We start from the raw sequence: 21,536 nt of genomic DNA on the forward strand, positions 1-21,536 counted from the left end.
TGCCTCCCCCCTGCTGGTTTTGACTGAGATTTTGAACCTGTGGAGGGTCAGAAGGAAATTGTTTTCAAATGCTACCAGCCATAATGCTACTGTGCAAGTGCCCAAGCCCTTCGCTGGGTGGCTGGTGCCAGGTGGGAGAGCACTTGTGTCAAGGCCAGGTTTATCTGACAAGGGCACAGATGCTTGCTGGTACAGATTGGTGTCAACAGAGGTTACCGGAGCTATGCTCGCCTTCAGCTGGCTGCGCTTTGCCTCTCTCTGTCTTTTCACATGGGCCTGGGAGAGGAACGATGTGTAATGTTTAGTGTGTTATATCAATATTCAGCAATATAATTGATATGTCAAGTTGTGAGAGGCTTCATGTTGGATTTGGTACCTGTTTCCCTACCCTATAGCCTCCACCATACCTTTTTTAGTAGGTCTGGGATAGCATGTAAAGGGAACACTTCTTAATTAGGTGGCCCTTTTGGGTCTGTACACCTCACCCCACAGTTCCTATCAGTCTGCTTTCTCTTATATTTCCTGAACTCTGCTAAGTCCCCCTTCGCACCCCGTGTTGGGGTGGTCTTGACCAGAACTGTGCAGAGAGCTGCAGACTGTCAGCTCTTGACAGTTTTCTCTTGACCTCCATGATCTCTATTAGAAGATTTTCTCTGAAGACCTGCTCCTGCAGAGAAGGAAGTGCCTGGGAACTTCTAGGCTTTTAATTTCAATTAATGGAATAAAAGTTGAGGGTTTATATCATTCTGAGTGGAAAGAAGCTGGTTTAAAACAGCCTTCTGCTCCCATTTACGATTGGGGTTAAATGCTTGATCTTAGCATTTAACACTTAGAAATGTGCACACAGGCCTCCTGCTTTTTGAGTCCTTGGGTTAAGACTATGAAAACCAGCTCCTTAACCTCTGTTTATCTGGTTGCATTGACTTTCAGGGGTATTGCAGGGAGGCAGCTGATCTCTCAGAAGAGTTGCAAACACTTTAGGAGCCTGCTGCGATTTAGCCTGCCTTGTTGCTGACAACAGGAGAAACAGCAGAAAAAGAAATGAAGTGGTGCTGTGCCACAGGCAACATGTGGTTTGCTTGTCACCCGCATTCTGCCAGCTTGGGGCAGGCATTGCCTGGGCATCCTCATCTCTCCTGTGCAATCCTGCAGCTGTCCTACAAAGCAAGCTTTACAACAGAGCAGGGAGTGTATGTTGTGCTTGAAACACCCAGCCCTCAAAAGGAGGAATTCAAAGATCGTTGAGATCACTGGGAGATGGGAAGGCTTGTGTGAGGAGCATCATCTCTGCTCTGGCTGCAGGTCGGTTCAGGGTTCCTCTGAGACTGTTGCGTGTTCTCAAGCCAATGGAGGTGTCTGGAGTGGTGAACATATGCCCCCTCGGAGTGGAGGAAGTGAAATGGTTTGCTTCCTCCTGATCCCTTCATCCCACTGTTCCTTGGTGGTGGCGTAAGCTGTTGTGGCACTGCTTTGTTTAACTTTCTCTCCTAATCTTGCTGTGAGACTGAGGTATGTTTTCAAGCATGTCCTTGCAGCTGTTCCTGTTCTGCAGGAGGCTGTAGAGCTTCTGGGCCAGCAGCTGAAATGCTTTTCTTGTCTCTAGTGAAGGGAGGTGGATTTAGATCAGACGAGGACCTGGCCAGACACCTGAGTAAACTTTCATTTGGTTTTGTAGCAAAGCTCACTCCCACTGGCTGTAAGTTAGCCAGAGAGGTCCCCTCTAAAATAGAAGGGAAAGGAGGAATCTTGATCCTCTCTCCAGATGAGTACAGATTTGTGTTTTCATTATTTTTTTTGCAAACTCTCTTGATTTACACCCATACAAAAGACAGAGTTTAGTCTCTAGTGCTGGTCTTGACACTATGAGTAGGTTCTGGCTGACAGGCTCTCCCGAATGAAGGTGGAAGTAGAGAAGCCATTGCCTCTGATCCCTGGGCAGGAAACCGGCATCCTACATATTGATGTGTGTGCTCAGGCACCAAAGGCAGCAGAAAATTCCTGGAGTGAGCCTTTCATGAGAAGCAAGCAGCTTTCAATAATGATGAATTGCACTGGTGAGTGGCTTTCCCCAGTACCAAACAGCTCCATCAGCTTATCCTGTGCAGCGACTTCTGAGCACAGCAGACTGAGTAGCTTCAGCCCAACTGTTGCCCCTGCAAATCCCCTCAGCCCACTGAGGAGCTTTAACACGAGGCTTTAACGTACCCAAGTGCTGAGCGGCATCTCCAGCCCCAGGTATCCAAAACACGGGGCCTGCCGAAGCGTCCAGCCCATGATACTCTCGCTCGCTCACACGCGCTCACGTGCTGCGGTAATGGTTTAATAGCAGCCCCACCCAGCGCAGTCAGGAGAAGGACTTGCTGCGTAAGCAGAAGCTAGGAAATCTCGGCGCTGTGCACAGCGCTCTGCGAGCGCTCCACTCGCGTTTTGGGAGAGCTTTTTTGTGTTTACCTGGAACCGCCGGTGCTAAAAGAAGCTAGAAAGAACGGCAGTTTGCTCCTTTGATCTCCTCTGCTCCTGCATCTGGAATGGCTGCGCTCCTGGGTGCAGGGCTCGTCAGGGCAGCGGGGGGTATCGTGCCGTGGTACCACTAACGCTGTCTCTCTTGGCAGGACTCGGAGTCACTGGACGGTTGCATTCAGAGTACGTTATCAGCACTCTACCCTCCATTTGAGGCTACTGCAGCCACTGTTCTGTGCCAAGTTTTTGATGTGGTGGAGAAGACGTACCGTGGGGATGGACTGCGCTACCTCATAGACTTCCTGATTCCAGCCAAGCACATCCTGCAGTGCATTCAGCAGGATGCCTGTGTGAGTACATCATGCCCTCTAAGGCCTGCGAGGGCTTTCTGGGAGAGCTTTCTTTCTGCTCTTGTATGTAAAATGGCTGGCAAAAAGCGCTTGCATGTGTACGGCAGCTTAGGTGGGAGGGCAGGCAGACAATTAGGAAACAGTTGAGAAATTGTTATTGAAGCAGAACCATGCAGAGATCAGATGTGGAGCGGTGCCCTCATCTTCCATAACCAGGAACACCAAACAGAAGGCTTAAGGGATTCAGAGGCAGAAGTTTAGCCAAGGGTTTGCTGGATACGGCTGACTCGAGTGGCTTCTAACCCCAGCCATTCCCTGGCCCTGTGTATGAAGCTGCTGGGCTCACACCACTGGCAGAGGTCTGTGCGGGCCAAAATGCTGCGAGTTGGTGCTTTTTCCCAGAACGCTGGCTCCCCTTTGGTTGCTCGAATGGTTGCAAGGCTCAGTAGTCCTGAGGAGTTGCGTTATGCTTAATAGCAGAACGAGTCCAAGATTAGCGTACTTTACTATTGGGAGTCTAAAACGTTAGAATGTTAAGTTAAATGCCTCCATGACCAACTTCGCTCAAAGTCTGCAAGATGAAAAAAAAAAAAAAAAAGGCAATCCCAACAACCTAAAACTAGGATTTGTTTTGTCCTTTTTGTCTTTGAACCCAGAGGGTGTGTGTGGCCAGGCTTTTGATAGAAGTCCTTATGGTGGTGGGCAAGGGACTTCTGGGAGGGGAAAAAAAAATGAAATGGAAGCTGAAACAGTCAGTTACTCATTTGTCTCGAGGTGAAATGCTGTGGGGGAACGCCCATCGCATACAAAGGATCCATGGAACAAGCCCTGGGAGCTGGTCACTTTGCACGTGTTTTGGTGCAGTGTTTGTCCTTCCACATTGTCACCAGCCTCCAGCTTGGAGCCAGCCGTGTATTTGTGAGCCCAGGGAGATCCAAGGTTGTGCATAAGGAATTATTCCATGGGTATATCTAGCTGCAGTTTCTAATTTGACAGTGCATAGCGTGGTTTTCCCCTTTAAAGAAACAAAAGGCTTTTAGTTTGTACGAACCAGTAATTACTGCAAGATGTTTCACAGTTTTCCCCAAACCACCTCCCTCCCTGAAGGAGGCAAGGTAGCAATTTCCCCACTCCCTGAGATCCCGGCAGCTCCCAAGCGCCCAGCGGTGCCCTGGGAAGGTGAGAGGCTGGTAGGGAGGATTGGAAAGCAGCCTGGCTTCTGCCATCCGTGGCTTGCAGGGATCTGGGCCCACGGTGCTGCTCTCCCAGCGGAGAGGCGCTCGGGGCAGTGGCCGCAGGGAGGGGGCCAGCCAGGGGTCTGTCCGTCCCCACCAGCTGCCGTGGCTGCCCTCGGGGCGGAGGCCCCTGTGGGGGAGGGCCGTGTGCTGCCCGGTAGCCAATAGGAGAAAAGCTGAGGCTGCAGTAGCCAATAGGAGCAGGGGGTTGCCTTGATAGGCATGGTGGCCCCGCTGAGCCGGGCATTGTTGGCGCAGGGGGCGCTGAGCCCTGAGGTGGGAGAGGTGCGAGGCTGGTGGGTGCCGGGTGTCCTGAGCTGGGAGAGGGGTGAGGGTAGTGGGCCTCAGGGACCCTGATGTGGGAGAGGTATGATGGCGGTGGGCTCTGGGAGATGCTGAGGTGGGAGAGGTGTGAGGGCGGAAGGCCCTGAGGTGACCTGAGGCGGGAGAGAGGTGAGGACAGTAGGCCCTGGGCGACCCTGTGGCAGGGGAGCTGTGGGGGGCTCGGAGGCGGGAGAGTTGTGAGGGCTGTGGGCCCTGGAGGAACTCAGGGTGCTGGCAGCCTGCCAGGCTGGCCTAAGTGTGGACACAGGTGATGTGGAGCTGAGGGAGGTGGTGGTGGCTGCGGTGTCCTGGTGGAGGGGGGAACCAGTGTGGTGGGGCTGTCACACACAGGCTGCACTGCTTGGGGAGGAGGTGCAGGGGCAGGACCTGTGCTTTGAGCCACTCTCCTGTCACAGGCCAAGGAATGGGGGAGAGCGCAGGGCTTGCTCAGTAGCCACAAGGTACGGGGCTGGTGGGGCAGCACCTCCAGTGAGGGCTGCCCAGAGCTCAGCATTAGGTATCGGGAGCTTTTGCTGAGGTATGAAATGTCTGGAAGAGTGAGCAGCAAGAGACAAGAGTGCAGGCGCAGGCCTCAAAGAGCTCAGCTGGATGCCTTGAGCCTTTCCTCCTTGCTTGTGACCTCGACTCATGATTTTGTGCTTTCAGAGTGGCAGTTCAAGGGGATCAACGGAAGGTCTAGGTGTCTTGTACTGTCTTTAGGGCTGGGCCCAGGCTATTCTATATTTTATTTACAAGTCTACTTGTTTGGATTTTTATTGCTGCAAGTTATTTCTTTCCTTTGTTGTGGGCTCCTCCTCTTCCCCAAACCTCCACTGTGTGCCCCTTCTTTTGTTTTTGCTGTCGGAAATCACAGGACTATTTCTTGTTGTCTCCCATTTAGAAAGTCTAAACAAAAGCAATGTTTACTCCTTAGTTTGTAGTTCAGCTGGTCCATGTGAGCTTTTCCTAAACGCACTAAATGGAAAAGAAGTAACTCCTGTCTGAATGACTATTGTAGGAAATCTTGAGAGAGCTAGATCTTTTGTCAGCCTCTGCAGTGATAAGAGTGTAAGTGGCTTCATGAAGTATTAGACAAGTCCATGGGCTTTAGCTGGGAGTATTAAAATTAATAGTTTTTATGTGATTCTCAGGGCTGGAGAAGGGAGTGTGGAGGCCTGTGCCAAAGACTCTGTCTCTGCTTAGCACAGAGTAAGAAACCAGGTTTTGCCCTTGGCCTTCAGAGCACATCGTTAGCTGAGTGGACTGTTTGTCTGTTCCAGCCTACCCACCCCGATAGCTCTGGGAGCTACCACCTTTGTGCAATCTTTGTCATTGGTGCCTAGCCCTTTCCTCAGAGGCAGTTTATTCCTGGCTGCGACCACTGGGCACAGAGTCTGTTCCTGGCACTCCTCTGACAAGCCTGGTTTGGCTCCATACTGAACGGATACAAGAAGAGCAAATACTTGAGCCTCAAAGTGAAATGTTAGAACAACTGAAATAAGCCTCTTTGTGTAATCTTCCCTTAGAATGTGCTTTTTGGAACAGGAGCAGCATGAGTATGCTCCACTTCTAAAGTTCTAAAACTCTGAAATGTTTAGGCTAGTGAAGGACTTACATTCATGTTCGGATGCTACTTCAAGGCATTCTGCATTTTGCTTCTTGTGATTTTTATTGCTGAGTTTTCTTCTACTCATCAATCCGTAGGCAGACAACTCACCTGTTGGGTTGTTGATTTCTTAATGTATGAATGGTCCCCAAATAGGTTGCTCTGCATTCAGGTTTTAACAGAAACTCTGTGTCACGTAGATGCAGATGGAATTCAGTTTTATGTTTATGCTACTGCTGATTGTTTTGCTCACTTTTCAGTCTAATAGTTTGGGAACTGACCTTTATTTTGAATGTACCTTTTCTTCCCATGAAAGGCCCTTGGGTACAGATGGTCTTAATATACCTACTAGGAGATATTCTAATGGCAGAAGAGGGCTTGGTGTGATGTAGGGTGCGATTGTTTAGTTTTGTTTGGAAAACTGCAAATTGTTTTTGTTTCAAACCTTATGTACAAAATACTTGGCTTGGGCATTTCTGTAGGAGGTGAAAGCTCTATTGACTGAGGTGCTGTGTGAGTCTTGCGCTTGATGGAGAAGTCCATGAAGTATGTACAGCCTGAGACTTGCTGAAGCCAGTAGCAACTTGTGCAAACTGGGTGCTGCCAAAGGAGGTCTTAGTTTGCTGAATTTAACTGTGCTGTGTAAGGAACAAACTGGCTGGTAGAGGCATCAGAAAGCATAAGAACGTGAGACTGCAAGGCTTAGCTCCACCTGTCTTTGAGGGAAGTACAGGCAACTGTGGGTTAGGTTGTAGTGCTTTTTAACTCTAACTTGATAGAGAAAAGAAAGAGAGGTGGGTCTGCTCTGAGTTCAAGGTTAAAATATAGAGGTAGTATTAATATGATCCTTCAAACCAATGAAAACTAAAGTAAGATTTGGTTTAATAGTGATACAGCATGTAGGTACAACAGTGAGGCAGTTGCTGTGAGTGAACAGAAATAAAAGTGCCATGACTGAATTGGATAGGGAATTAATGACCTACGCTGAAGAAAAGGGACCGGCTGGTCTCCATCTTCGAATGTGGAAGAAGTTACCATGTAATGCCGAATGTCTGATAATGGGGATTTCTATTGAATCTGTTAAGTCAGGGCTAGTAACAAAATACAGAGAACAAGCTGAGTGTACAACAACGTGCACTGAGCGAGGACTGAATTAACCAGAGAACATTTTTCCTGTGGTTTGCTCCATGGCAGGTGGTGTAAGACAAGCCTTTTTCATAAACCAGCTCTCCCTACAGAGAAATGTTTTGTTGTCTAATCTCTTCTGTAAAAGATTTATTATGGAGTCATATACAAAATTAATTATTGTGTCAAAGGGATGGAGGCTTATGCAAGTATTGCAAGATGGGTAACAAACTGGTGAAAGGGAGGGTGTTTGTACTCTAGTGAAAACTGAGTTGGAGGCAGGAGTCATGAGACTCATATTAGTCCTCATCTATGACTTTGGCATAGAAGGTAAGAGTATGCAGATGACAGATATTTTGTGATGAAACCAGTCTGGGAGACATGAGCAATAACCTAAAGGAGGAGGGTAATAAAAGCATTACACACCATGAGCTCTAAAACTATGTACTTAAGTTTTTATAATGGTAGACTGGGAGGGTAAGCACGTGCCTCCACAAAACAATGGACAGAATTTCTGCTGTGAAGTGGGGTTCATCAGTTTGGGAAGAAAAACTAGCAGGTAACTGGAGTACCATAGGGACATGACTAGAAGACAGGTGTGATTCTAGCTTTAAGAGATGGTGCTAGCACAGTTGGGAAGTGTTTGTGCCATTATACAGAGTGGCTTGCAATGCTTTGCACTATGAAAAAGTGAAACGAGGAAATATAGTGCTTTTTTAAAAAAAATAATGAAACATCACTAAGGAGGTGCTTCTGGCAGGTCTAAGACATGATCAAGGGAGTCTTACTAAGGTGATGTAACATGGCTTAATAATTTTAAGCAATGGGAACACATCCAGAGAATAAGCTTCAGGGTTGAGGAGGAGGAATTATTGAATCTAAAGGATGATTTGGCTTTTCAAGCCTCGGAGCAACTTTGCGTCAGCTGCAGTGAGGATAAGAAACCTGGCTGGGCTGAACGTAAAGCTTGATGAACATAGGAAAGAAACTTGATGCCATTACCGGTTGTTTCAAGGTGTGTGAGGACCAAGGAAATTCCTTCCTGCTATATGGCAAAATATTTGAATTAAAGTTTTTATTTTTAATCTGCCTGTCCTGCAGAATATGGCATTTTTCTAAATTGCTGTTTCTGTCAAGTCTTCCATGTGACCATGTAAGAGAAACAAGAGGAAATGTCTGAGGTCTAATGCTGACAATACTAAAGTGTTTGGACTTTCGTCTGATACAGGTGAATCCCATCTAAGCCCTTATCCTGACACAGAAAGAGGAAATTTATCATGAAATTGATGGCTTCTGTCATAGTTCAATTTAAATCTTACTTTACCCAAACAGAGTCTAGTTCAAAGCAGTCATTTTATTTTTTTTTGAAGTTGTGATAAAGCTGTAAGTAATTGAGTCAAGTGAGTTCAGCCATGAAACTTCAGTTCTTTTACTTGATTGGGATTTGTCTGAGACTTGTCCTGAGTGCTGCTGTGTTTTGGGAATGAGGAAATCTCTGGTATGCCAAATGTAGTTCCTAGCAGCTTGCTGATGGGACTTGCTCCATTCTTTGTGGTTCTGCTATGCCTTCCTCATTTGCTGCCTCCTTTCTGCTGCTTTGTCTTTGCAGTATCTCCTTCGGTTTGCTGGCAGGTTGCAGCGATCCTTTGCTGCTGCGTCCCACATAACTTGTCTCCACCTGTTGTGCGTGAAGTCTTGATAGCACCAGATGAGTGATTTTTACCTAGCTTCATGCTCTTCAATTTGGCTTAACTAGAATTAAGCGGAACATGCTTCATCTTCCAGCAGAGCACATTAGGGAGTAAAAACAGGTCCTCAGACCTTGGCATTTTCATTCTGGCTTCCCTCCCCGGCCAAGCTTTTCGTTACCACCTTTCCAGTAGACCTTAGTCTAAAGACCAACCACTGCTTCACCAGAGAAGAGACATTTTGCAGTGCCAGGCTGACTAGTGACATCCTGTGCAGTGAGGTTTGTGCATCCACAGCCTCCTCCTGGCAGGCTGGTATAAAATGTACCTGGTACAACCTTGTGCTAACTGTGGATGCTCTGGAAATGATGTGTTTCTAGAGCCACTTTCTATGTTAAGGCTGTGGCTGGTTTTTAGTTGAGGACAGTGGGTTTTGTTTGCACATTGTAAGCAGACTGCTGTCTGCCTGCATTTCTCTAATGACACTTGTGTAGGGATGCCGTATGGTCTGCATTTTCGCTTTCTTAGTCAGTCCAGTTGGTCCTAATGAGTCAGAAATGAAGTAGAGCCAGGGTCTCCTGGCTTGACCACAGGGAGGTGAGAACTCCTGATATCTCTGCACTGGGGTTCTGGGGTTTCGACCTCTGCCTGTCTGTGCTGACCAGCTTCAAAACAGGGCTGAGGCTTTGGGGAGCTGGTTAGTTCATATTCTGATTCTGAGATGCTGGTGATTTGTGTTGGTAGCTTTTATTTATTTCTGCTCTTCAAAGAGAAGACTGCAGTATGGAAAACTCCCCTACACCAATAACCAAAGGCCCTAAATTCAGCTGTTCTATTGCTACAGCTGTGAAAGAGAAACACTGATCTCTCTTGTGCAAAAGCTTGAGCTGAGTTCTGTTCCTGATGCTGAAAACACTTTCTTTTTTCTCCATAGGTTCAGTACTGTGGCTTGCTGTTTCGCCATGAGGGCTGGCCCCTGTGTGTTCATGAGAAGATTGTAGTCCAGCTGGCTTCTATTGACTGGCGAATCTTGAAGCCTGGTGACTTCTACCTGCAGGTGGTCCCCTATCTGAAGAAGTCTCCACGAATTGTATTGAAATGTTTGGCAAAAGACAAGCATAATGTAGAGGAAGTCGTGATTCCAGAAGTTTCCTATACCTCTATTTTTACTCTGGAATGGTTGAGTACTTTCAATGGAGAGCGGATGGGTATAGCACTGGAAAATTGTTTACTAACCACTGATGATAAAATATTTCGAGTCCCCTGGGATAAAGTGGTTAATCCTGAATTTATAAATAAGCCAAAAATAATTGAAAACAATATCATCTCTCCAGAAATAACAGAGGAACGTTCCATTTTGTGCCTCCCCATGGACCATGCTGAGTGCAGTTCAACAGACCCAGGATCTCAGTATCTACAGGAACAAAGTCCAAATCAAGGTAACCTGGTCGTTAGCAGCACAGCTCCGCAGTTGAGTGAAGCTCTTGTCAATGGTGCCTCTACAAGTCCCGTCCCTCTAGACAATTTGAGCAGTGACCTTGAAGGGGAGTACGTTGAGCTGACAGAAGTTTCACTGCCCAGGTTTGGGCCACAAGCAGGCTCTTTAACCCAGTCGCTAGCTCTAAATTATCTGACTCAGCCCAGAACACGAGTGAATACGTCTAAAGGCAACCACAGGTTTATTGTCATTCAAGACAGTACCTACTCCAAGAACTTAATTCAGTCAGCACTTATGCAGAAGGAGCACTGTCAAATGGACACTCTGAGAACTTCTTCTACAGAAGTTCTCAAAAATGTAATTCCGTTGGAAAGCAACAAAATGATGGCACGTGGAGAACTGTCTTCAGAAGGTCAGCTGATATCGGGCAGTCCTGGAAACATGGGAAATAGTTTTCCTGTGTCTGAGTCTCCTGCCTGCAGTGCAGAAGATTCATCTGCAGAGCAAGACAGCTGCAGTGAACACTCAATCGATTGGCAATATGCACTGTGCAGCTACAGTAATGTGTGTGCTGGAGAGGGTGTCAACAGCAAAGCACAAATGCCTGGTGCTCCTGGAAACATGGAAGAAGAAAGTGATGATCCTAGCAGAAATTGTGGTGCTGAAACATCAGAGCAGAGCCCAGAAACAATTCTAGATGGTACTGCTGCTAAAGAGGAGGTGATACATGGAAAACCACTGACTGAGGGTCAAAATGAGGTGACACAGATGGATGCCTCTCATGTGTCTGTCCCTGCGCCTTTGGGACCACGTTGCACACTGAAGGAAGGTTCTGATGTTTCTTGCCAGAGTGTCAGTGAAAGCGTTGCACCAATCCAGGCCACTACATCGCTTATCGCTCCTGAGAGTTCAGATGTAGGTGTGGAGAGAGGCTCTTCTTCTGGGGACATTGCTGATGTAGGAGCAGTTGGTGCTTGCTGCAGTGATCAGAAAGTAAATCTTAGTTCTCCATTAAATCCTCCAGAACAGAACCAAGGAGAAGTAGATGAATTTGAACTGGAAAGAAGGGACAGCCCAGAGGAAGTTGAAGAGATGGGAAAAATATTGACTGTAAATGAGAATCAGACTACTTATAGTCACTGTTCCGTCAAATCTCCTACAGATGAACGCTTGTCAAATGATGAAGAGCAAGAGGTCTCTGCCTGTCAGCATGAGAAAGCTGAACAAGCCATGCTACTGGCAACTGCTCTGTCAGCAGGAGGAGATCAGACAGCAGAACAATTAAATAACAGTGACTCTTTGGGCCCTGATGCACGAGTGGAAGGCTCAAGGCAATTCAGAACCCAGAGGTTTGGAGAGAGGTGTGAGGAGCCACAGAAATGGCCAGAAAACCATGACAGTAAAAGTGAAGAGAACTCTGTGCTGAACCCAGAGTGTGTTGCAGTACAGAACTTGCAGGAAGGGGAGGAAAACGAGAGAAGTTTTTCTTATGGGGAAAAGTCGAAGATTGTAGCCTTAAAAACACTGGAATCCATTGAAGAGGAACTGGAGGTTGGACCACTGTCCTCAGGACCCACTGAGGGGGATGCAGAGCCTGCTATTCCGCACCCCCACCGAGAGGCAGCTTCTGGGGTATCATCTCCTAAAGGTACAGGAATTGTATGTTTGTGTGTTTATCTGGTTGAGAACATGAATTGAAAGCAAAGTTCTCAAGGGGTACTGCTGGCAAGTATGGCTGCTAGGAGGCTTTGGCGTAATAGCATGAATACAGGAAAATGATTAAGTTGTTGGTTTTGTGCCTTGAAATTAATTTTCTCTTCAGAGGTGGGTTTATTGTAGGTATTTTGTTTAATAGTTCTTTGCAAGTTTACATTGATACAGAACAAAGTTCCAGTTTAAAAGACTTTTAATTTCGGTTAACCTGATTGCTGGTGACCTCCACCTATTACGTTCATCATGTGTACATTATGGATGCATGCAATAGGAATGTATGAGAAGAATCTGTCTAACTGTATGAATTTTTTGTAGTTGGAAATTTGCTTTAGGAAGATAGTTACAGCAAGAGGAAGCAGCAGTGAATGCCACAGTCAAATACTAGCTGTTTAACATGACGTGAAGATCAACAAATGTGTGTGCTGGTAACTGGTCTAAGAAGCAAACTGCAGAGTTGAAGGATCTCCCCCTCTTCCCTCCCTTCCCCTCTGGCGAGCTTTCTTCAGCTTTGTCAGATTCAAGTAGGAGCTGTTTAACTTGAGTGGGAGAGCACTGAGAAATTAAGCATCTAACTTCAACTCAAACGGTATCTTCAAGCAGGTATTGCCCAGAGTTTGTGATGCTTGGGTTGCTGTGCTGGAGCTATGCTCCTTCGGAAGGAATTGAACAGGCAATCCAGATCTCTCTGCCTTTTGCACCAGGCTGTAAGTAGGTAGCGTGTAACTGCACAGACATGATGTTGGCTTTGCCTCTGCTGAGTCTGGAAAGCTGTAGCTAGATATGCAGATCACATTGAGGAGCATGTGTGTGGCGGGGGCGGGTGAAACATGCCATTCCAGTTCAACAGCTCTCATTCCCTGAGACCCCTGGCTAGGAAGATTCCCCAGCTTGAAAGATTAGAGTGAGGTCTCTTGTGAAAGGCTTGGAGATAGAGACCTACACTGTTAGTGTCAGACCCTCTGGAGGAGCAGATCAAGAGCTAGTTGTCTTGGGATGGGCTCCCACTGTAATGCTTTCACTGGTCTGAAGTTGTGTGGATCAGAGCCTACATCACTGCTGTGGTTCTACTCCTGGCTGCAAACACAGCTACTTTCTCAAGTGTCCAAAAGTCACATTTTACCATGACCTCCTAATGGACCTGAAGTGTCCATTGATTAAAACAGAATTTCATTATCACCCACACCAAAATACTTAATTTCATAATTAGGCAAGCCCATGATTGCCAGACATTTCTGATATGTTTGGAGTGACAAGCATTCCTCTCTGTGAAACAGAGGGGTCAGCTCAAATTTCTGTTTCAGAAGTGTGTGTCTTTCTGAGTGTCCATCAATATAACCAGAAAAAAAGAGGTCACCTTCTGCCTTTCTGTAGCTCTTGGGCGATCTATGCCAATAAATAGCCATGCCGCGCGTATCCGTTCCCCTGAGCAAGCCAAACCTGGCTTGACTTCGTGTTTGCAAAGGACTGGACCTCAGAAAAACCTAGGCTGCATTGAGTGCTGGGTGGATGCTTTCCTCATGGCTCTGGTGGTTGCTTTTTCAATGTTCCTGTCTCATCTGTCTAAAATTAGACAGGTCCAGCTCGTGTACGAGATAATAAGTGTGATGTTTTCGCTGATCCACAGGACAAATCTTGGCCGCTGCTGCGGATTTCAACAATGACGGACCCCTCTGGGGTATGTGTGGAGTTTGTTCTTAAATGACAGACAATTTAAATGTTTCTGGGGATTTGGCTGAAATAAGCGATGTATTCATGGCCCATTTCTGATGATGATACTCTTTGGCATTGCAGTTAAAAAAATCCTGTCATCTTGGAGCTTCAAAAGCAAAAGAAACAACCTAAATTGCTGGGAAAACCCCTCAAACCTACCAACCAAACTCTTTAAGGCACACAGCAGCTCAAAAATCTGTTAATGCCAGAAATATTTCTTAAACATTATAGCCGGAACTATAATAAGCTTAATCCATTAAATTACATTTGATTGCTTTGAGATCCAAACAAGCCATCCCCTTATCTTACCCTATTAAACCCTCAGAGATACAATAAGATAACTCAGAGATAGAATTACAAGGTGAACCAAATGTTCAGTCCTACCAATGGACTTTTCCAGTCGGTCTGTAGGCGACTTGACTTCTCTGTGTCTTGTTGGGGTTCTTTTGCTACTATGATTGGAAACTCTGGATATCTTGCTTAAACTATAAATAACAACAAAGCCTAAGCTTTGCTGGGCCAATTTAGATTGGCAGTTCACACCTCAGTACTAGTAAGCAGATGTACGATTTGCTCTTGTTTTGGCAGGCGGAGTAGATTATGTCAAAATACACATTGAAATCTGGGGCACTTGAGTTTGCTGTTATCTACAGATTTTTCCTAGTCTCTCAACTCTTTCCCCTTCCACTCCCAGTCACAGACTGAGCTTATTTTCTAGACAAATATGATCTAACTTAGATTTCAAGTCAAATATGAGCTATTCTGACTTGGTGGATTAAAATCTACACTGGTTCCATTCACAGGAAGTCTGACTGCTGTTTTTCCCTAATGACTAACTTTAAGTGAATTTTGAAACTTTACAGCTCTGGAAATAATTCCTGTATTTGAGGGTGGAAAATATCTTGATATTCAATAAATTGGCTGAAAAACCACACTGGGACGTATTCAGCAGGGTGTTCCATTCCCGATGCCTGTTACTACGTGATGTTAGCATAGATGATACTGGTGCCGGGGCAGTTTGCAGGAAAAATGCTAATGTCTCTTTGAAATGCACACAAGCAAATCCTTCTCTACCACTTCCTTAACCTTGGGGAAAGGTGGAACCTGCAAACATGGCAAATTCAGATGTCTCAGTTCTCAATTTGCTTTTTGATGTAATCCTCCGCATTCTACAATTTCCGCTTTAGTAAATGCCTCCACCCTAGATTGCAAATAACAGTGTGCTTGGACCTGTTGGCAGAGAGGTGGGGTCTGCAAAGCTGAACTGACCCTGAAAAGCTTAGAGAAGAGGTTGGTTCAGGCAAAATGTACGTAGTCTGGAGGCTACACAACTCCAGTGAGGTTTCGCTGGGGCTGTATCTGGTGGGCTGAGCAAAATGCTTCTCTCTCCTACCTTTTGGGAGTTGCTTCCTCATTCCTAAGAGATATCTAAGGCAGGGCTACCGTGTCCGTTTGTGTCTTTCTCTTATCCTTCATATAGCTATGTTCCTTTTCTTGTCTTCTTTAAATGCCACCTTTTGGTCCCCTTTGCAGGCTTTCTCATTTAATGCAGATTTATGTACTACAAACTGTGTGGTTCTGCTTATTACCAGGCCTTACAGCTTCTTGAGAAGATGATTCTGTGTTCTCCTTAGAAAGTCTTTCAATCAATGTGAAACTTTTGGGGCACGACTTACATGACTTTTTGATCTTCAGGATATCCCATGTACAGGAGATCAATGCCCGTCTGAAATGCTGCTTCAGGAAGATCCAGCAGTGTTGTCCAAAATGAATGACGTCTTGTGTCACTGGAAAGAGGAGGCTGAGGTAGACTTAGGAACAGAACTGAGCTCTGTTGTGTCCCATAACTGTGCAGAGCACTGACACCATTGCAGCAGCTTATGTAGTCAAATGCAGCAGATGCCAAGCTGGGTCCCAGGGATACTCTCTCAAGAGGGTTGTTACCAAAGAGTAATGAGCAGCTACTCCATCATGGCCTGGATGGTGCAGAGCCCTGGAGCCCCTCCTAGGTTTCCCCCCACTGTCGGGTAATTTTGTGCAGTGAGCCATGCTGCTCAGGGCACTTCTCTCACCCACTTAGCAATTTTGAAAGTAGTTTGGGCTGAGCCTCAACCTGCAAATCTCCTTCACTGCTAAAACTTGTATTGAAAGCCACTTCAAGGACTGCTTTGTTCCTGGTCCTGCTCTTTAATGAAGTATTGGAATCTGTTAGTAAATAAACTGAGTCAAGTGTCAGCATTGTTGATGTAGCAGGAAGGTAGGATGGTTGAAGTTAATTTTAAATAGCAATTAAAATGTCTGACTTCATAGCAAGCAAATAAATGCTCCAGTCTTTTCCTAAAGATAGGTTGATTTTTTTTTTCATTGGTAGATACTGAAGTTTCAGGTCTTACAGCAAAGTATAGCTTTTTCTTTAACATATCTTTCTGCTAAACTGTGGGATAGCCTAGCTGAGTACTTAGGATGCTGAAGATGTGTTGTTGAAGACACTTTGTTGGCTTCTAATTCTTATAATATTGGGAAATGGGGAATAAAACTTCGTACACAGTAGGTATATGTATTTTTTTTCCTCTCTCCAGCTGATTCTATGTGAAAATTGAAACTTGATAAAACTAACATTATTTTCCACGTGGTAGCTAAGACATTTAATTTTGGAATTATCTGATTCCGATAACTCATACGTAAGAGCTGAGGTGTCAAGCAAAGGAACCGTTTTCTACAGTTCTCCACAGAGCCGATTGGTGTAATCACCATGTTCCTCAGGGTTTTAAAATAGGGTTCAGACTTTCATGTTAACTGTTAATTAAAACAATCTGGATGAGCAGAACAAGGTCTCTATAGCTAATTTCCAGCCTTGAGTTGACTTAATATTTTCAGGAACTAGTCTGAAAGTGGTGTTGGGGGAGTAACTCTGCTCTGATGGAACATCTCTCCCTGTCAGGAGCTGCTTTATCACTTCAGCACGCTCAGGCTGCTGGGGCTTAGCCAGGGACTTGTACCGTGCCAGGCTTTCAGGCTCTGAGCAGACTTGGACCTTTAGAAATGACTTCGACTGCAGTGATCCTGATCTTAACTGAGGTTTTCTAACTTGAAAACTTCACAATAAATTGCTTTTTTTTTTTTAGAATTACAGTACTATTAATGTTATAGCCAGTTCTGGAACATGCATGCTGCTGGCACGAGGACTGGAGGAGCTGCAGAGTGCTGGGGCCGGGGGCACATCCCTCCCCAGTCTGGGACTTACCTGGGACCTTTTGGGTGGAGCTTTGCTCAAGCTTCTGACTGCTGCTTGTCTTACAGAGGTGGTGTCGAAAGGGGCAGAGATGAGAAAAGAAGCAACTGGCACAGATGCATTGAAACCAGTGAGTACAGCCAGTGCCCAGGAGGAAACTTCAACAGCTGTTACTCCTCCAACATCTCCAGTGTCTGGGAGTGCCTGGGGTGGTCGTTTTGCATCTGCCATAGTCAAGGAGGTGAATCCAGAAGTGCTCAGGAGTGGAGTTGCCTGCCTGCCTGGTGAGTAGCTCAGCCTGTGTCTGGGAAGCATGGTTTGAGGAAGGACAAGGGAGATGAGCCTCTGTTTGCAGTGCTGTGGACTGGTGACAGTTCCATTCTTTTCACCCCAAACCTCTCCAGAAGCAACGCTTCTTGACTCCTCTGAAGTTTCTGGATGGGAAGGACAGGAAGTAGAACTTCCATCTCATAAAAGTCATGTTAACTTGCTTCCAGGAGCCTCAAAATGTGAACCAGGCATGCATGAGTCAGAAATGCCAAATCTATGTGCTCATACCAGTAGTTCAAACAGAAGGGTGAGGATGTAGCTAATGATGGGCTGGTGGGCCTGACATCAGACCTGGTCAAAATAATGGGAACTTGATTCACTTGGTAGATAATTAGAGGATAGGAGTATAGAAGATGCTATTTGACAGTGCTCTTGTAAAACCAGTTTTATACTTGGTAATTAGAAGTTTGGTTGATTAAATGTTGCTGCATAGATAAAACAGATTTTTAGAAAACATTTGATTTCATGACACATAGAGTTGAAAGGAAATATCCCAATGATGTGTAGATGAGCAATGTGTGGGATGAATGATAGTGTAGCTAAATAGCAGATGACAAAACTAGCTATCAAGGGAGGACTTCCCAGAATTGTTCTGGTGAGATCGGTTGTAGGTCAAACAATATTCAGTGTTTACATCTGATATGGCAACAGGTATCAAATTGCTGCAGATAAAGCTTCTGGATGGGACAAATATTGGCAGAGTGATACACAAAGCTGAGGCTGTTGGACTGAGCAGCCAGGGTTGCTTGGTGTGCAGGGCCCACACAAGAGGTCTTTGTGTTTAACCAAATATGAAGTAAAGCAGAGGAAGCGAGTTCTACCTCTCCAACGTGAAACAGCCTTTTGGCAGCATCTGCGTAAGCTGCCCCTGTGGGGTCACTTCCTTCCACAGCCAGTGAGGGACAGAAAGATGGCTGCGTTCGATCAGCTCAGGAGCCATGGATGAGTTGAAAATTGGCCAAAGAGCAGAGAAGAGGTCAGGTGGACCGGTGCATTGTGGAGTGTGGAGAAGTTGGGGAGGAGAGCAGAAAGGCAGCACAGGGGTTTCCCACTCAGTGCTGGGGCTGCAAGATCAATTTTGATATGTAAAGGAGGGGGGATGACTAGTCAGATTAAGAAAGTGATTTTACCTCTGTGTACTTGTTGGTGTTGACTCTCAAATAGTTTGGGCTGTTCTGACGACTTTGTTATAAAAGGAATTGATGAATATTGGTTCAGAGAAGGGTGACAACCCTTTCTTGTAACTGAACTGGATGTCTTATGGCAAGGCACTGCGAGGTGGTTTATCTATTATAAGATGATTGAGAATGAGGTGAAAACACCTTTGTGCAGGGAAGGAGGAAAGGGAAATAAAACTTTTCCGGTCTTCTGGAAAAAGGTGAAATGGGAAACCAAATGCAGAACAGACTTCTATTCAAACATGTAACTTTGCCACAGGAGGTTAAACTGTTAAGAACAAATTCCAAAGGAAGACTTCTGATTTTTTGGTCTGCTGATCAGGGTGGACATTTTTATGCTGTGTACAACAGCCAAAAAATGACAGGGTTTGAGAGAGAGCTCTTTAAGAGAAGCTCATAGTCCGTGCTATTGTAGAAGCCTGTCTATGTGATCTAATGCTCTAGCTGTTTCCTTTGTCACAGACTCCTATCAGAACGTACAACTGTTTAATGCATTCAAATGCATTTGAATATAGGCTGAAGGGATGTGCCCTGGAAATGCGTTGAAGAAAGCAAGGTTTGGGTTTGATGCCACTTCCAAGGGAGTTTTTGTCTAAGGGAGGAATCATGGTTTCTGTAGAAGCAGTATCTGATTTGACTGACATCTCTCACGTGTCTCCTTTTAGATTTCAGTGTGCAATTCTCACACCTGAGGGAATACACTCACCACTCAGTTACACACTTTGTGTTGGATATTGGTAATGATATAATGATCACATTAGAAAGGATACTGTTTATAATGAATAGTGAATAAGAGCTAATTAATAAACTAGTAGCTGATGGAATTAGGAAGAAATTTTCCTTTCAAGAGGATTTCACTTCTGCATTCTGCTCTTGAATTATGCTCTCGGTTATGCCACTGTTGTAGACCTAGCCCTGGTGGCTGCAGTTGCTTTTTTTGACCTGGTCTGGCAACTCCCTGGCTCCTGTATGGCAGTTCAAGGTTTAATCAAGTTCTGGTGATACCCAGCCTCCCTGATAGACAAAGATGTTGCTTCAGAGTTATAAATTTTTTACTGAGCCTGGTTGTCGAACCATTTTTCCTGTCATTGAGTGCTTTTTCATTTTTTGTTGCTGTTGTTTCCTGATTATCCCCTTAGTTTATGAAGTGGGGTATGTTAATAAGATTTTACTAATTTCTCTCCAGCTCTTTGCTTATACAGTGTGCAGAATACCATATTTCATGAGTAATAAAACTCCTCCTGAATCACACAATGAAAGATTTTTGTCCCGGCTGTTAGCAGAATGCCTGTGCCACCGTTCTGGTCCCTGGGAGGGAGAAGGCCCTGCTTCTAAGTGATGCCCATCTGTGTCTGTGGCCTTTACTCAAGTCACGTCCTAGCGACAGACTGAGATCACACCAGGACAGTTTTTGGTGCTTGGGGCTGTCCATCTGTATCCATTTTATCTGTCAACTTGCATGCTGATCCCTGGGATGGAGAGAGAGGTGGCCAGGGCAGTATCTCCTGTGGTAGCAATAAAGTTCAGAAGAGACAGAAGACTTGGCAGAGAACTGTTGTCATGGCTAAGTGAAGCAGGGGGTTTCTCCTTCCTCAACACATCACAGCTCAGGTGTGTTGCCCTTATCTATTCCCTGTGCCTTGAGCAAGCTCTGAAACTAATGCAAGCCTGGCACCAACTCTTCTCTTGTCAGAGCTGCAGGCAGGCAGGAGGGTGCTTCTGGGCTGTCCGCTCTGCAGCCTCCGAGGAGAAGCTCCAGTTCCAAGGTGGAGATGTCTGGTACCACACTAGGCTCAGCCTGCATTGTGTGTGCCCAGTCTAGTAGTGCATCTTGTTCTGCAAACCTGTCTGCATTCTCTTGTCAGACAGCAATGTGAACATTGTAGCATAAGCGGAGGTGAGATTATTTATCATGAGTTTATGAGATTCTTGCATTTCTCAAAAGGTTGGGTTATCATTAGCTAACTTCAGCCATATTTTGTGAATAATGTGTTTGGGTGGAAGACAGCAGTCCAAATTTAACACTACCATGAGAGAATGACAAGCAGAGCTCAGCTGCTTCCCTCTGGGGCAGCATTTGAGCACCTTGCAAGTGTGCTTATAGCCTACTACAGTCTGCAGCACACACTATATCTAGTTCTGGGGAGCATTTCCAGGAAGGTGATGGGGTGGTAGTAGGGGAATAGGAGGCATATGCACCTTAAACCAGGCACCTTTGACTTCCTTGTGTGACTTTTTTTCCCCTACTTTTTTTTACAGGTACCAGAGATAAATCAGGACGTGCAGTGGCCATAATAACAACAAGGAACACAATCTGGTTAAACCCCCACTGCAACACCACTGAGCTTGTACGACTTCTGCTGTACTTGCATAGTATCCCAAGGTTTGTGATGCTCTTGGGCTGACAGGGTGGATAGCTGCTGCCGTGTCTGCTTCGCCTATTGCGGAGGTGGAAGCTGAGGCAGTGAGTAGGACAGATTGGCTTTATTGGCCTAGGAGCCTGGTCCAGACAGTCCTGAAACCGTACAGGTGGGAATCTCCTGTTAGGGTGAACTGGCTCGTGTTCAGTAAGCACTTTGGCTATCCTGTATGTGCCTTGTGCACATAGTGTGATAGAATTAGGTATGTACTGAATGTTTTCATGCATTGCCCTGAATACTAGCCGTTCTTCCTATCCTTCATTAGCCCAGAAAATAGGATTTGGGAGCTATGATGGGGCAGTCGTGCAGCAGCTCTGTGATACAGTATTGTGACATGATATTTTAGGGCTAGGCCTCCAAGCTGAAAGGGAAGGAGGATCTGCAAGGGTTGAGAAAATCTGCCCTGATGTCTGGCCTAACAATTGTTTTTGGAGTCTACAAGCTGGAGTTTACTGCAGCTACTCTTGCTTTCACTATTACAGACTGTCCCCTGAACTCATTTCAGGCTCTACTGAAACTTTGTTTCACTTTTAGGTGATTGAACTAATAAGAGGTAATGCTCAGGTTCTGTTAGTGAGTTTTAATTTATTTCTTTTTTTTTCCCTGAAGCCTTTAAACCATTGATAAGGGAAGTAGGCTTAACCCAGGAGAAAGCTTCTGCTCATCATGCTTTGTTTCTTATGCTTCTCCCTTCAAATCTGATTCTGGGCAAGGCAGACTTTGAGTC

At 45.6% G+C, this 21,536-nt stretch overlaps 2 protein-coding genes across 2 annotated transcripts in view; both read left to right on the forward strand.

Annotated features, from left to right (window-relative positions):
• Positions 1-1,894: 1,894 nt before the first annotated feature.
• Positions 1,895-10,453, forward strand: LOC308045015 (rho guanine nucleotide exchange factor 40-like; the record flags this gene model as incomplete). Its single annotated transcript, XM_080352013.1, has 4 exons — positions 1,895-1,906; positions 2,613-2,810; positions 9,723-9,996; positions 10,428-10,453. 4 exons carry the CDS (start codon positions 1,895-1,897, stop codon positions 10,451-10,453), a joined length of 510 nt encoding a protein of 169 aa, XP_080208139.1.
• Positions 10,454-10,847: 394 nt separating this feature from the next.
• The window catches only part of PLEKHG4 (pleckstrin homology and RhoGEF domain containing G4), a gene marked incomplete at both ends in the record, with an annotated part of 62,514 nt that continues 51,825 nt past the window's right edge, over positions 10,848-21,536 (forward strand). The window contains 4 exons of the mRNA XM_080352014.1: positions 10,848-11,874; positions 13,564-13,614; positions 16,950-17,165; positions 20,649-20,772. Coding sequence (XP_080208140.1) covers positions 10,848-11,874; positions 13,564-13,614; positions 16,950-17,165; positions 20,649-20,772 — 1,418 coding nt within the window. The remainder of the gene's footprint in view (positions 11,875-13,563; positions 13,615-16,949; positions 17,166-20,648; positions 20,773-21,536) is intronic.

Source organism: Nesoenas mayeri, assembly GCF_963082525.1.
Source record: "Nesoenas mayeri genome assembly, chromosome: 12".
Lineage (NCBI taxonomy): Eukaryota > Metazoa > Chordata > Aves > Columbiformes > Columbidae > Nesoenas > Nesoenas mayeri.